The 14060-nt window shown below is 41.4% G+C and overlaps 1 protein-coding gene across 1 annotated transcript in view; it reads left to right on the top strand.

Moving 5' to 3' along the window:
• The first annotated feature begins 82 nt into the window (after nucleotides 1–82).
• The window catches only part of LOC104403275 (polypeptide N-acetylgalactosaminyltransferase 10), a 77602-nt gene continuing 63624 nt past the window's right edge, over nucleotides 83–14060 (top strand). The window contains exon 1 of the mRNA XM_010011357.1: nucleotides 83–166. Coding sequence (XP_010009659.1) covers nucleotides 83–166 — 84 coding nt within the window. The remainder of the gene's footprint in view (nucleotides 167–14060) is intronic.

Genomic DNA, 14060 nt, shown 5'->3' with positions numbered 1-14060 from the left:
CCCCTGTAGAGGAGGGGGTGAAGGAGAGGAGTGCAGGGCAGGGCTCCTGCGCCCCTGAGCAAGGAGCCGCTTTTCCGTAGCGATGTCTCGGTTGGACGGGGAACGCGAGCGCTTTCTGGCCGCCGCGCGGACTCGAGGGTCTACTCGCCTTTTTGGGCTGAGTTTGGTAAGGGAATAACACAAGGTGTTTGGCTCCTTGCTCTAAGGAGTAAGGAAGGGGAGCTTGCGCCGTCGCTGCGTACAAGAGGACGGTGATTCTGTTTCCCAAGGGTGTGCCTCTTTAGGTGCTATTCCCCTTTACCTGCATCGGGAAGGGCCAGGGAGCAAACATCACCTGTTACGTCCGGGTCCCCGCAGCGCTTAAGGCGAGGGCTGGCAGAAAGTGCCAGGTGGAGCCTGAGGATTACGTCTGTGTGCTGAGCCTCCTTTAGGAAGAGAGAGGATAACTCTTCCTGAGAGGCAGAAGATGCCTGCTGGATACGTGGCCTCACTATATTGCAGCACATGACTGCATTCCTTTCTTGTCCCGCTGGAGTAGTAGTAAATTTAACAGCCAAATCTTTATGCTTAGTGTGTGAGACAGGGAGGCTGCATCACCCAAATTAGATGTTTGGAAGCTCGGTTTAGCTGCATTTACTCTTGGCTGTGCAATTGCTTTGTCCTCTTCTGGGTTTGGCTTTGTACCATTAGGAATGATTGGGACTTGAAAGCTTGAAATGTCAGTGTGTAACTATCGGTTTGGCTGCTGCTCTACAAAGCTCTGCTTGTTCATAACCACTTAAAACTCTTGGTTGTCTAATTCTTTCCCTCCTTGGAGACTTGCCACTGTGACTGCACCGTAAGGGTGGTGAAACCTACTGTGGCAATTTATGCTCCGAGGGAAAGAAGGCTCTCGGGAAGTGTTGTAGTCAAACTGAGACTGAGCTCTTCCTTCCCAGAAGAAATATGTTCTGAAATTCAAGCAATTGGTGCAAGTCTAGGTATAACCATTATAACCCTGTAATGCCAGCAGGGAAAGGGATCAGCTGTTACCTGCCATAAAACATCAATTTGTAGTGGATCCTCAAGCCTGCACAGAAATCCCTTTGACCTATACAGTGATCATGACATACCTGGAGTTCCTGATGTTACTGCCTTATGCTTGTATTTCTATTCCATGCATGGAACCTGTTTTGCATGACAAATAAGCATCAAGGCCTGTAGCCCACTGCTCCATAGCTTCCCATGGTGTGGTGAAATGAAGACCATTGTAAAATCATGTGTCTTCCAGAGGTGGTGAGGAGAAAAATGCTAACTATTCTTAGGAGGCTTCAAACTTCCTTGTTGGAAATAGCAGTTAACTCTGGTCAGTGAAAAAAATAGTGAAACTGACTTCGTTGCTCTTCAAACATTGTCCTTTTACTGTGGGCTTTGTGTAGCTGTAAGCCGGGCAGTTCCTACAGTGCAGTTCATCACTGCCGATTTCTGTGTGTTCAGTGTTCTCGGTATTTAGATAGCTCACATTGCCCATGTTGCACAGAATGTTGACTCTGGTTTTCTTTATGTCTGTTTTAAGTATGGCAGCTGCCAGTAAATTGAGATCTGCTTTTGTTTTGATGGTGTGTTGAGCTGGGCAGGAAATGTCTGTGCAGCTTACAGGAGAATTCGCAATAAAACCTCTCTGCACTTCTGTAAATCAGAGTTACTGGGGTTTAGGCTGAAGTTTTCATCTTCCAGTCTAATTAAGGTGGAGTTAGAGGCTGCAGTGGGTCTGTGAGTGAAGAAATGCTTGTATCATATGCCTATTTTTTTGAGGGATTTGGCCCTGAAATGATAGCTCTTGTTACACTGAGCAAGGGAAAACATGCCCTAAAGGATAACTGGCTGTCTTGGTAAAAATAACTTCAGATGAAGCAGTATAAAGACAAACCAAATAGGTTTGGTTTGTTGTTTTTTTTTACTGTTGTCATAGAGGTATCTGTAAGCTGACTGCAGAGAGGTTTTTGGGCATCCTCAGATTCAATAGTTCCAGCCTCTCTTCCTTGGTCCTGACAGGCATTCATGTTTTTTGTACTTACTAATCAACTTCCAGCTTATAAATGAATATGCTGTTTGTCTGCTTGTTCATGAAGCCGTTATGAAGAGCTGAGTTCTTAATACCAAACCCCTAAATGATAGGAGGCTATCTCATAAAAAATAATACTTACAGCAGTCAGAAAAGATTTTCTTCTGTTTCTGGCTTTAATTTGCCTTTTTGTGCAGGCTAATTTTGAATTGAGAACATTTGGGATGTGATACAGAATTGAGCTTTTCAATGAAATCTCTGTCCAGGCTCATTCTTCTTCTTTAAATGGTGTCTGCTGTTTCAGTCAGTGATTTTTATCTTTCAGAGTAACAGTGAAAGGAGGGAGGGAAGGTTTTAAGGAACAGCAGAATTAAAGCTAGAAAATAGAATTGTGATGCTAAAATCTGAAGTTTAAAAGCTGCTAGGAGTTTTTGTGCTGCACGTTACCTTCAAAACGGTGATGTATCAGTGTAGGCGATTTTTGCCTTATTTAATCTTCAGAGTGCCTGAAACAAACGTGTCAGAAAATTAAGCAATCAGAAGCCATGTAAATATATTCTAGGAAAGATTATGCTAAAGGCTTTCGGCAGAAGTGCCTGGGTACCTAATTGCCTCTGTATTTACATGTTCAGGGGAAACATTATGGTGGCTGAAAATAATGTATTGCTTTAATAAGGTGGATTAGGACTGTGTTCTTCCCTTTGGCCTTTGGGTTGGAGCACTGTTGGGTGCTTCTGGCTCTGTGGCGAAGGGATGGCCATAAGTCATCAAGGTCTTGTCCTCAAGGTCGTGCTGCAGATCTCTTTGGAAAAGCTGATGTGTTGAGTGACTGTTCACTACAACTGCATGCTCGGAAGTGTCCTTTATCAGTGTATGTACAGCTCTGCAGAAGGTATGAATAGGAGGTCCTTTTTCCATGGCGTATGTAACAGGTTTGGCTAGTGTCATGGCTTTAAATGGGGATGATACTATCAAAGTACTGATGTGTTTCCGCTGACAGCAAGAATGTAACTTAGAACCTTCTTTATACTTCATGATTGCATGTTTCTGCTCACCAGTATGTGTGTATCAGTGTGCTCACATAATGCAGATTAACTTTTGTGTAGTTTCATCTTTTTCTTTTTTTAACAAGTATTCAGTAAGTAAAAAACATGTGATGTGTAGAAATAGGAAAAAGCTGGAGAAATGCAGGTATTCTTTTTGTCTCTTGACTCTCTGCTGGCTGCATCACAGCTGCTGTGCATCCTCGGCCAAAATGTTTAATGATGTGCCCTGCAGTATGTAAACCACAGATGAGTTAGTTTGTGGACTACTGGTTTATGCCTGGGCTAAAGCTAGTGTTTATGTGGCTCTGCAGAGATACTACTCTGTATCTGTGTGGTGGGGCTGGAGATCTGTGCTCTGCATGATCCCTGCCATTATGGGAATGTGGCATTTGAACCTGGAGAGATACTAAGCTTGAGCCTCTCTTTGAATTGCTGGCTAAAAGCATAGTAGAAAATCAGCTGCCTTTTATTGCATGTGTTTTCATCTGATTTGGTGCATGCTTTATGGAGTCACCCTGTAGCTTGTTGTAGTAGTAATTTGTGCTCTATAAATTAACCCGTGAGCATGATGGAAGTATATAAATCACATAGGTGATTGTGTGGTGCCCTCTGCTGCCAGCCGGCTGGAGTGAAGTGGGATGTACCTACTCGCTGGTATGTTCTGAACGAGAAACCAACTGCAAACTTGTGATGGAAAAATGGCTTGTGAGAATGCCCCTTTTGGAAAGTTTTGGGTTGTAAAATGACTTTAGCGAAATTAAGCTTAAAGTTTCCAGCTGGTGTTGCTGAAAACAACAGCCCTAATGATGAGCTGAGTGGGGAGCGATGCTGTGCTGCCTTCCAGCCTGCTGCTGCTTCTGTCCTCCTCAGCAGAGGAGGATGATTGGCTTTGCCATTCTGACCTGGGGGTAGCTATGAAGCTGTCAAGGATTGTCAGCTTCATGTTGCAGTTGGCAAAAGCTAATAAGGAAGAGGGTGGTTTAGCAGACTCTGTGCTGCCAACACTGGGGAGGGAGGAGAAGGGCTCAGGAAAAGTGAGAGGAAAAGCTTTCAGCTCTCTGCCAGCCAGAAGTAAATAGAACAACCAATTTACCATACTTGATAGGCAGTGAGGCTGGTTGTGCCCTAAACCTTGCTGCTGCCATTGAACTCTGGGGCCTGGCTCCTTGCAGACCTCTTGGAGCAGCTGTATAGAAAAGCAAAGTTTGAGAAGCTTGTTTTGGTAAGCATCGTGTAAAACAACAGGCACCTAAGGACTGAAGTGCAAGTGCTAATGCTGAATGAGCCTGTTCTACATAAAGAATGACTGATTTCCAGTTTGGGCTACTCTGAAGTTGATCACTTCAGTGCTCTTATGAAATGAGCAGGTTTTCCTGGGCTAGATAACCATGGATCACACTTCTGATTAGCAAAGTGAGCTGAAGTGAACATGAAGTGGCCAAAACCATCTCACAGCTGTGAAGTGCAAAGTAAGACTTGGAAAATATGTTTCTAATAAACTGGAGCTTTCAGTGTTCTTCACTCAGTGTCTTGTTATTCCTTCTGGTGATTTTCACTGTGATGGCAGTGGACAAATAGGCTGCATTCTAGGTCTCATGTGCTGTGTGAAAATGAAAGGTTTATTTTACTTGCTGTTCTTTAGAGGAGGTTGTCTCTTATCATGGAGCAGGTGGCTCTGTTTGACATTCAAACATGCTCTATATGCAGCTTTAATAGCTGCAATGGTTCCTTTTCTTTCTGGAATGAAGATTAGAGCAGCAAAACTTTTTGGCTCCTGGCATCTGGATTGCTTTTTAGGTCACCAATGAAAACTGTAATCATGCAGTGATCTCCAGAGCAGTGTGTTTTTCCTGTATAAATATGGATCAAATCATGAAAGACAGCAAGATTTAAGAGCAACTGTAGTTATGAATTTTGTGGCAGGTAACTGCCATGAATTTGACTAAATGGACTGATAAACGAATGGAAAGTTTCTTACCACCAGAAAAATGCTACTGACCAGACTTTCAGTTATATAGTATCACCTTCCACTCCCTGTTCAAATACAGTTACAGGCATCACTATAAAACCAGAAAGAACTGCAGTTTGCCTTCTTGTCACTTTTATATCTGTTTCCCTGCGGAGCCAACTGTAACCTTACTTACATTGTGTAAGAACAGATCCTGTCTAGCTTAATCTTTGAGGAGATTGTTCTCCTTGTGTAAAAGCAATCTGCATGCAGCTCCTGTTCCTTTGCAACCTTCTCCTATACCAGGCAATGCAGGCAGGTAGCATTCAGCTTCTTTCTGGAAAGTAAAGAGCTGGTGGGGTGCGCAAGGAGTTTGTAGGGAGATATTACACTGTGTGCTTGAAGTATCACTGAAATTCCTTTAGATCCTCTCTGAAAGCAGGTGTTTTGACCTGCTGGCTTGGAGCCCTGTTGACTTTAGCAAAGCTGCCGTTCTCGAGCTTCTATGGAGTGCACCTTAACCGAGGTGAGGTTCATGGCACTTCGGGATTGTGTAAATGTTTATGTGGACAAAGCTGCTGTGGTATTTACCATCAGAGAACACACTTTCTCTAGTGTCCATCATGCTTCTTGTTTTCCATCCTGTTAACTCTGCAGAGTAACCTCGAAGCTATGCTGCTTTAAATTGTTTGATAGTAGCATTAATAGCGCATGATACTGCGTAGGCACAGGGAGAGAGGTGGCTTCAGTGACTTTGTGCATGTGAAATCTTTTCATAGTAACAGGTACTCTCCAGTTAAGTGACCTGAGTGTATGTGTAGATTTTCTTCTGCAACACCTTTACCAGAAAGCAGGAAAGGATTTTTTCCATAGCTGAATGGGTTAATAATCAGGTATTCTGATGGGATATACTGTAATGGAAACAGACATTAATGATTATTTAAATTATGATTCATTTAAATATTACTTAAATGTTACTTCAGTCAGACAGAGGTAGATTGGGTTAAAACTGAATAGTTACTTTTTGTTAATTTTGTACCTGTCTGTTCCTGTCCTGGAATCCCATTGGGAATGGCCTTGATGCTCTACACTTGCACTTCCTCTTAACCTGAGCTCATGTCTGTGGACAGAACGGTCTTGGTCAGTTCTACTGTGGTTTGGCCACTCAGTCTTTCTAGGTGCAGCTTGGCCTGGGATTCCTCTGCTTCCAGAAGAATCAGGTCCCAGATTGTTGCAAAACCGATAGCTGTCGGTGGGGATTTTTAGCAGTTAACATAAAGTGTGAATGTGTTCATCAGATTTCACAGACTCCTGAAGAAATCCTTATGCTCAAGTCGCTTTCAGGAGTATAAGAGCCTGATGCTTTAATTCCAAATCCAGGGGTGACAGCCCTTCCCTCCCCCTTTCTAATCTTAAATCTTCTGCTTTTGGACTGCCTTTTGCCTTGTTTGTGATGAATAAACTTTTTCTAATTCTCTATCTCTTTACAAGTCTACTTGTGGTTTTACCTTCAGATCTGGCAAGCTGCTTACGACTGCTTACAACTCGGGGAGCTGGGGAGTGTTACTGGTCCTGCTTTATTCAACATGAAGCCTAACCTCTCAGTGGTAATGGTATCTCTTCTATCAGTGTAACCAGCACTTGTGGTAGTATTTCCTGCATTTTGTGTTACCCTGGCTAGATGATGAAAAGGTAACAAGGAAGGGGGTGTTTATCTATGCAGCTTTGTTAAGAATATAGGTAGTACTGGATATCAAATTATGGCTGGCTTGTCAGACTGTGCCTCTTTTGTTAGATATAGAGTCTGGCAGACAATTGGAGAAGGCTACAGATAAGTAAATCAATATGTCGCACAATAAGTTACCAGACAGCTCTCCTTTTCAAATGCCTGGGTAGAAGAGTAACTTCTACTGTGTCTGAGATCTGCTCGCAGCTCTGCATCCAAAGTCCTGTGCACTCCCTAAAATACAAGAAATATGTCATTTCACATGTCTCCTTATGTTCGTAAACTTGATAAGGCTTTAAATCACAGCTTCAAAGAAGGGAGGTCTACCATTTCTCAGTCCTTAAATTTGCTTTTCTTTCTAGATAATTAGGGGTTTTTTTTTCCCTCTGCCCTTCTGCAGTTCCTCCATTTTCTCTAATCTTAGCTCCAGGGTTAAAAGAGAGCTCTCTGGAGCATATATCTATAATTAGGGCTTTTTAACCACAGTCACAGTGGAGTACAAGCACTGCTCTGGTGTTGTTAATACCCAGGGAAGAAACTTGCTTCAGTAGACAAGCTGTTGATTTTATTATAACTGAATTCTGCTATCCCGGTCATGGAGTTCCTTCTGATACCGCTTCATGCCTTCCCACTTGGTAAGTTATCTTTCTATGGCTGATGACCACTAATGGCATATCTTCTGTAGCTCACAAGAAGAAAACATTGTGGTCTTGGAAACACAGGCTGCCAACTATTGCAAGGAGTATTCCTCATGAGAAAGCTTGAGGAAGTGTCATTTCTAAGGTCTGGCTTGTTTGGGTCTTGCTGCAACTCTGGGTATCTGAACTAAAACACAGCATTTATTAACTGTACCAATGGCAGGTGGTGTTCAGCAGCCTTTACTCTTTTGGAGGTCATGATACAGACACATGAACCAGTTGCCGCCAATGTGAGGCAGGGATGAAATTCCTCACTCAATCTTGCAACTAACAGTGGACAGGAGCACACTTAAAGGCAGTTACTGACCAGTAGCTGATGGCTTAAATTTGCACTCTGAAAAACTTGGTTTATATTGCTATGTCCTTTGCTTTTCTGTACTACTGAATCAAACAAATAAGCAATTTAATAAGGGTTTAAAGAGGAATCCCCTTTTCAAGCAATGCTGTAACTTCTGTGGCTATTATGATTCTTTCCTTGGCCAGAACTAGAAAGCAAAGGAAGGGGGGAGGAGGATGAAATGAGTGAAGGCTTGACTGTGTGGCACTGCCCAGTCTGGTGAAGTTCACTCTTCATCTTTATTTTGCAACTGTGTCTTCCAGTTTCTTCACTCGTTCATTTTTCAGCTGTAATACTTTTTGTATTACAATTAGCACAAGCAGCAGAAAGCAACTTCTAAAAACCATCTTTCAGAATAGTGAATGATGGCTGAGCATCGCGTCTGCAGCGAGGTAACCAATTTCTGTTCAAAGTGTCTCCCCTCAACACGCATGTATTTCTCACATGTATGTTCTGTGTAGCTGATGGAGCAGTGACCTGGCATGTTTCCCCGATGTAGCTTTCAAATAGGGAACTTGGCCTATTCTGTGTGGTTGTGGGTCACAGGGTGACTGCTGAAGTCAGACTTCCAAAAGCATTTCAGAGTATTCTTTTAAATGCACAGAAACTGCAGCTGTTTTACTGAAATACTGACCAGCCAAGGGGTTAAACTGCAAACAAATATTGAAGAGTGGTTTTTCAGGCACAGATATTTAAACCTGTGTCTTAAACTCGGATGTCTGTAATTGTCTTCCTGCTGTAGAGTTGTTTGGCCATAAAAATGAAGGATTTGTAGAATAACAGTAAATCACTCTGTCTCCTGCAGGAACTTTCTGGATGCATGAAGTCTTCCTTCTTCTTTGACTACTACCCCTCTCCAAAAATCTGATTAGAAGGACATTTTGTCTTTGTTAGCCTTGTGATGTTTTGGAGCTTTATCAGATCTTACCTGGAAATGCTGTCAGCTGTCCCTCCTACATGCAGAGCTGCTTTGCTTCTGCCCTCTTCAACAACTGTTTTTACAAGATTAAGTTGTTACGAGAAGTTCTGCTCTGTTTGATCTCTAAAGCCGGAAATCCTTTGCTTGCAGTTACATGTGCATGCTAAGATGACTTTTCAAAGGGAAGTCATCCTCTTCTCCATCCTTGATTATTATTATTTGGAAGATCTAACATTTAAAACTTCTAGTAGCCAGTCTTGTTTGGAAGGTAATACAGGCTTGTCTTTGTATAAATTATCTTTACTTGTTCAAATTCATTTGGGAAGTTACTTTTACCTAGTTCATGATGCTAGCAAGAAAAAAACTTTTCTCCCTGATGGAAAAGAGATAGGGTTTTTTTCTTTCTTGAGCTTACCTAAGATTTCTGATCCTTCAGATGAAGTCCAAAGAAGAAATGTTCACAGGGACTAGTAAGCATGAGCTGTTGCTTAATAAATAAAACAGGTGAAACAGAGTTTGAGTGTTCTTAATGTTTATACCAAAGTTTTCAAAGGTGTCTTGGAGTGTGATGTTCCTTTGAAAAGTAGGAGTCTTGGTGACTTTGATCTGGGGTATGATACAAAAATAACCACGTAACCAGGTCTGGCATCCCATAAGATTTTTTTTCTTGGTTTTCTCTTTCTTTTTATAGTATTATTTTTAAAGGAGTGAGCAGCTCCTTCACTTCTGCTCAGACTTTAATCTGAACTCTGCTTCCTTGGAAGGGGTTCTCTTTAGGGACTACTTTCAGCTCAGATAAGTAAAAGCAAAATATATTCCCTCATGAAAGAAAACTAGAACCCCCAAAACTAGAGAAATACAGACATAACTATGTTGTAAAGGGCTTTGGTTAGGAAAGTAAGTTATTTCTTGTAATGTTATGGAAGGTCACTTAAATTTAGCCCAACTGTCAGTTCATGTTAGCCACTGTGTAACAAGCTTATTCTGGATCTCAGAAAGAAGTGAACCCTGTGATTATCTTCTGTCTTCTCATTTATCTTCCAGGTGGCCTGTTCCCAGGGCTTAGTCTGTGATAGCCAAGTAATAAGGAATAACCCTTTTTCTCCATTCCTGCATATGTTAGTTTTGCTGTTCCTCCAAATAGACTCTGGACTCCTAGTTCTCTTTGTTTTTCAGGCTGTGGGTTACTGTGTTAGAAATACCTAAAACTCCTATTGATGTTTTGCTGTTGCCTGCTGCTGAATTGTTTTTTGTTTGTTTTTTTTTTTTTTGTGTGGCTGTTCTGGGATCTGATTCAAGGTACTAATTTAGCCTGGGGGGAAAAAAAAGTCTTCCTTCAGAAAACCAACATCTGTTCACAGGTCTTGTTCACAGCAGCGAAGACATTAAGATTGATCCAATTAAAGTGCTTGGAATGAGACTTCTCAATTATTTTGCTTGCCTGATTCTGAAGGCATGGAAGTAAGCTGCAAAGCCACCTGCAAAGTATTGGAAGACCTGGGATTTTGATCTAGAAACTGGCAGAATTGTATCTGGTTATGTATATGGGGACCAGAGGACTACCCAGGTTATGTGGTTCTTTCCCTGTTATGCCTCAGATGTTTCTCATCTTCAGCTGTGGGTTATGTGCTCTGCAAATGGGGATGCAGAAGGTTGGAAAAGTCTTACCCGCGGTGTGTGAAGGTGCTACTTGCATTATCCTTGGTTTTCTGTCTGTGTATATAACATAATAGGTTTTCTTTCACCATAGTTGCATATTTTCTGCAAATAGGAACCTGGGCCAGATGATTATAGGAAGAGTCCTTGGCAAAGCAATTACAACATAACAAGGAAGTGTCTCAAAGCTCAATCTGTGCCAAGACCCTTTTCTTTGCGTTTTGGCCAAAGCTGTTATCGACATTAACTGGTAATGGTTACTGTGGGTGGAAGGCCTAAGCTCTGGAAACAAGTGATGTCTTGTAGCTTCCCAAGTGTTGATATTTTTACCATGAGAGGCTGCTTATAGTAGAAATACATCTGAGAAGCTGTGAATTGATGCACGTGAGCAGAGAACACTGGCATTGTTGATAAATTAGCTGTCAGTTGTGTAGAAGAACTCAAATATTGGCTTAACTGGGAAACGTTAAATGAAATCTAAACCTACAGATTTTTCTCTCTGGATATTTGAAAACAATAACAAGTCATATGAAAATGTGTATTTTAAAATTATTTCTAGAGGGTATGAGTTTTCAAGCCTAATGCGGTGAAGTCTATTTTTATAGTCCTTGAAAACAAAATCTGACAGACCATATTTGCCAGCACTTATATTGCTCTGGTGACAGTGCTTCTTTTTAAAGCATGCCAGAGGAAATGCTCTGTGCTAGAGCATATGTCAGTGATTAGTGGGACCAGTGCTGCAGGATGAAGTAGGAGAAATATGGTTGTGTGTAGGAAAAAAGCTGAATGGACAGACCATGAGAAATGTAGTGGTTCATGGATTAGGTTTACAGTAGGAATGGAAAATAGTTATTTTTAGGGTTATCTGTATGTGGATAATGTGCTTTCTTCCAAATCAGCCAAGATTTAACTAAGAGAACAACTGGTGCATGTCCCTGTTTCCTGTAATTTCCTCTTCATTTAGACAACTGTTTGCCCTTTGAATCTATCACTGTTTATATAATGCAGGTATTTGCATGCTTTGTTTATGCCAGAGTGAACTGAAAGCCCTAGGAAGTGGGAGACTTTGGAACCCAACTCTTTTTGTGGAAGTAAGGGCTCAGGCAGAGACTGACCTGCAAGTGGGTATGAGTGTTCGATTCTTGTGTGATGCAGAAGCCACCTTGTATGTAAGGGCCATGTACCTAAGACCTGGAGAAATTGGAAGTTAAAAGCCTGTCTTAATTGTTTTGAACTTGATCCTGAAGGTGCCTACAGATCTCACTCAAGGACATAGACCCCACTGTGGGAATCACAAAGCTGGAAGTTGAGCTGTGAGACGAACAGCATTGCAGTATCAAAGTTTCTTGTCGATTTAGCCCTCAACGTCAGAGATGCAGTCATCGCTCAAGTGCGGTAAAAGATGCTCTCCTGCCTTGCCCTGTTCTTCGTATCTTGCCAGTTATGTTGGAGTACAGCAAAATTTTTCTGTTCAATATAAATGGGAGCAAAATGAAAATGTCCTGTTCCCTTTGTCACAATTGATGGCTGTATTTGAACTTTGCTGGTATTTCTTTGTGAAAACTGTTTTCCCCTTTGAAATCTTTGTCAGAGCAGCTTAATACAACTTGGATTAAGGGAAGCCACTAGAGGTTAGAGAATCCCTGAAAACTAGAAAAACAATGTATTAGACTGCTACACTTTGTAGAGTAGGCATTTGGCTATTAATACCCAAAGAAATCCTGCAAGAAGCCAAATTATTTCCAATTAAACCTAAGTTATGAAATAATTGTCTTGAGCTTATTCCAGCTGTGACTTACCTGTCTTACACTTTTTTGTGTAGAATTTTTCTTCACATTTAAGAGATTTTTAGAGCTCTTTTAGGTCTGTTTTTTGCTCGTCTGTAAAGTTCTTGCTTTTATGCACCTCTTGAGATAATTAGTAAACCAGAATGAAATTCCGTGGGCCCTTTAGGGAGTGATAGTTTTGTGAGGATTGATTTGTATTTCTATAGCACGCAGGAGGCCCAGTCAGAAATCTGCAAGGAGAAAATAAAACACCCAAAGGAAGACTGCTTCCCATAAAGCAACATCTCCTGAACGGATATTTATTTTCCTTCCCTAAAATTGCTCTATAGAAAATGCCTTGAAAATTAGATTGTTTGCTAGTGCTTGTACCAAAAAAAAGGCAGCTTTTCAGCAGTTCAATAACTTGATTTTATACTGTCACAAATACTGCACAGCTTTCTGAAAGGGACAGATGGATTTTCACTGATGACTGAATCCAGTGTTTAAAGATCTTGGGTGTTTTTAGTGTTGTGATGTGTGGAGTCTCTAGGCTTTGTATTTGATTTATACTTGAATCTGCTTGCTCTGGCATGAGATTTCTGGATGCAGTTTCTTCTTCCTTAGCTTGTCAGAGCTGTGAAAGGCTCTGACTTTGAAACCTTGATTATTTTTAATCTCTTCTTAATTCCTCTCAACTGTTAAAGGTCTAAACTTTTAAGAGAAGCACCAGTTTACCTCATTTGTGAGTCGCACTTTCACATTAACAGGACATCTTCAGCAGAATGTTTTCAAGCTTATTGAAGTTAGATCCATTAGTAATAGGTTCGCGTGGGTTTTATCTGCAGATAAATCTGGGTTTTTTTAGCAGAAACATGTAGTCAAGTGGCTCTTTGAAAGCTCCTGAGTGCCAAAGGAAAGGCAATGCCCTTGACTGGAAGATGAGTGGGGCACAGTGTTCATCCCTCCCCTTCTGATGGAAGGCTATTGAAAGCTATTTGCCTTTTGCTCATGAGGTGTTGTGATTCACTGTTAAGGTAGACTTGTTCACTGACTCTGACCATCTCCATTCAGGAGGTGGAAAAGAATATCGGAGAAAATTCTCTTCCATCCTATTTGTAAACTTTGTCGTCTTAACACAGATGAGTTCGGGCATATGTTCAGTGCTGCTGGCTTATGCAGTTAAGATTCTGGTCTGGCTTCCTAAAGGAGAATAATGTGTAACACATCACCATTCCGTGTGTATGTAATCTGTTCTGGCTTCTGTGTTGTGTGCAGTAAGCAAGAAGGGCCAGGAATTAAAAAGAGAGGAGATCAGTTCATGCACCTGGATCTTGTCTGAAATTGCAGTGTGAAAAGCTTATAAAGCCTCTAAAAACTCTTAGTGGCTTCTCAAAAGGGGAAGCTGGTTGGCAAAGACCCTGAAAGCTGCTTGGTTATAGAGTACTCTTCAACTTTAATGAAATGTAATCCAACATTTCAGTTGCATGTCTGGGCTTATGCATTTTGTGTTGGCTTTAGCAACTCTGCTTAGTAGTTAATGGGGTTAAACTCTTTGAAACAATGAATCTCCTCCAAAAGATCTTAATCTTAAGAAATACTAATAATACTTTTTCAAGTGGGGAGGGAGAAACCGCATTTGCAAAGATACCACCTGGTTTCTTGAAGCTCCTCAGGTTCTAAGTGTCTTCATGGTTTACAGCAATCTTGGCTTTAGCTAATGTTATGAAAATTTCTCCTTACTAGTCTGCAGAATGGTTTGGACAAACCTACAACGAGTATGTAAGAGATTACTGTGATCTGCAGCCAAAATGATGGAAGCATCTAACAATGCTCTTTAGCAAAAGAACTGCAGAACTGCTTTCCAAAGGGATTTGTTGTACCTCAGCCAGTAGCCACAAATGCTGACTTGTGTCCCTGGAA

The sequence above is a fragment of the Nestor notabilis genome, unplaced genomic scaffold (genome assembly GCF_000696875.1).
Source record: "Nestor notabilis isolate BGI_N333 unplaced genomic scaffold, ASM69687v1 scaffold12450, whole genome shotgun sequence".
Lineage (NCBI taxonomy): Eukaryota > Metazoa > Chordata > Aves > Psittaciformes > Psittacidae > Nestor > Nestor notabilis.
The sequence above is the reverse complement of the archived record's forward strand: the minus strand, read 5'-3'. Positions and strand labels throughout refer to the sequence as shown.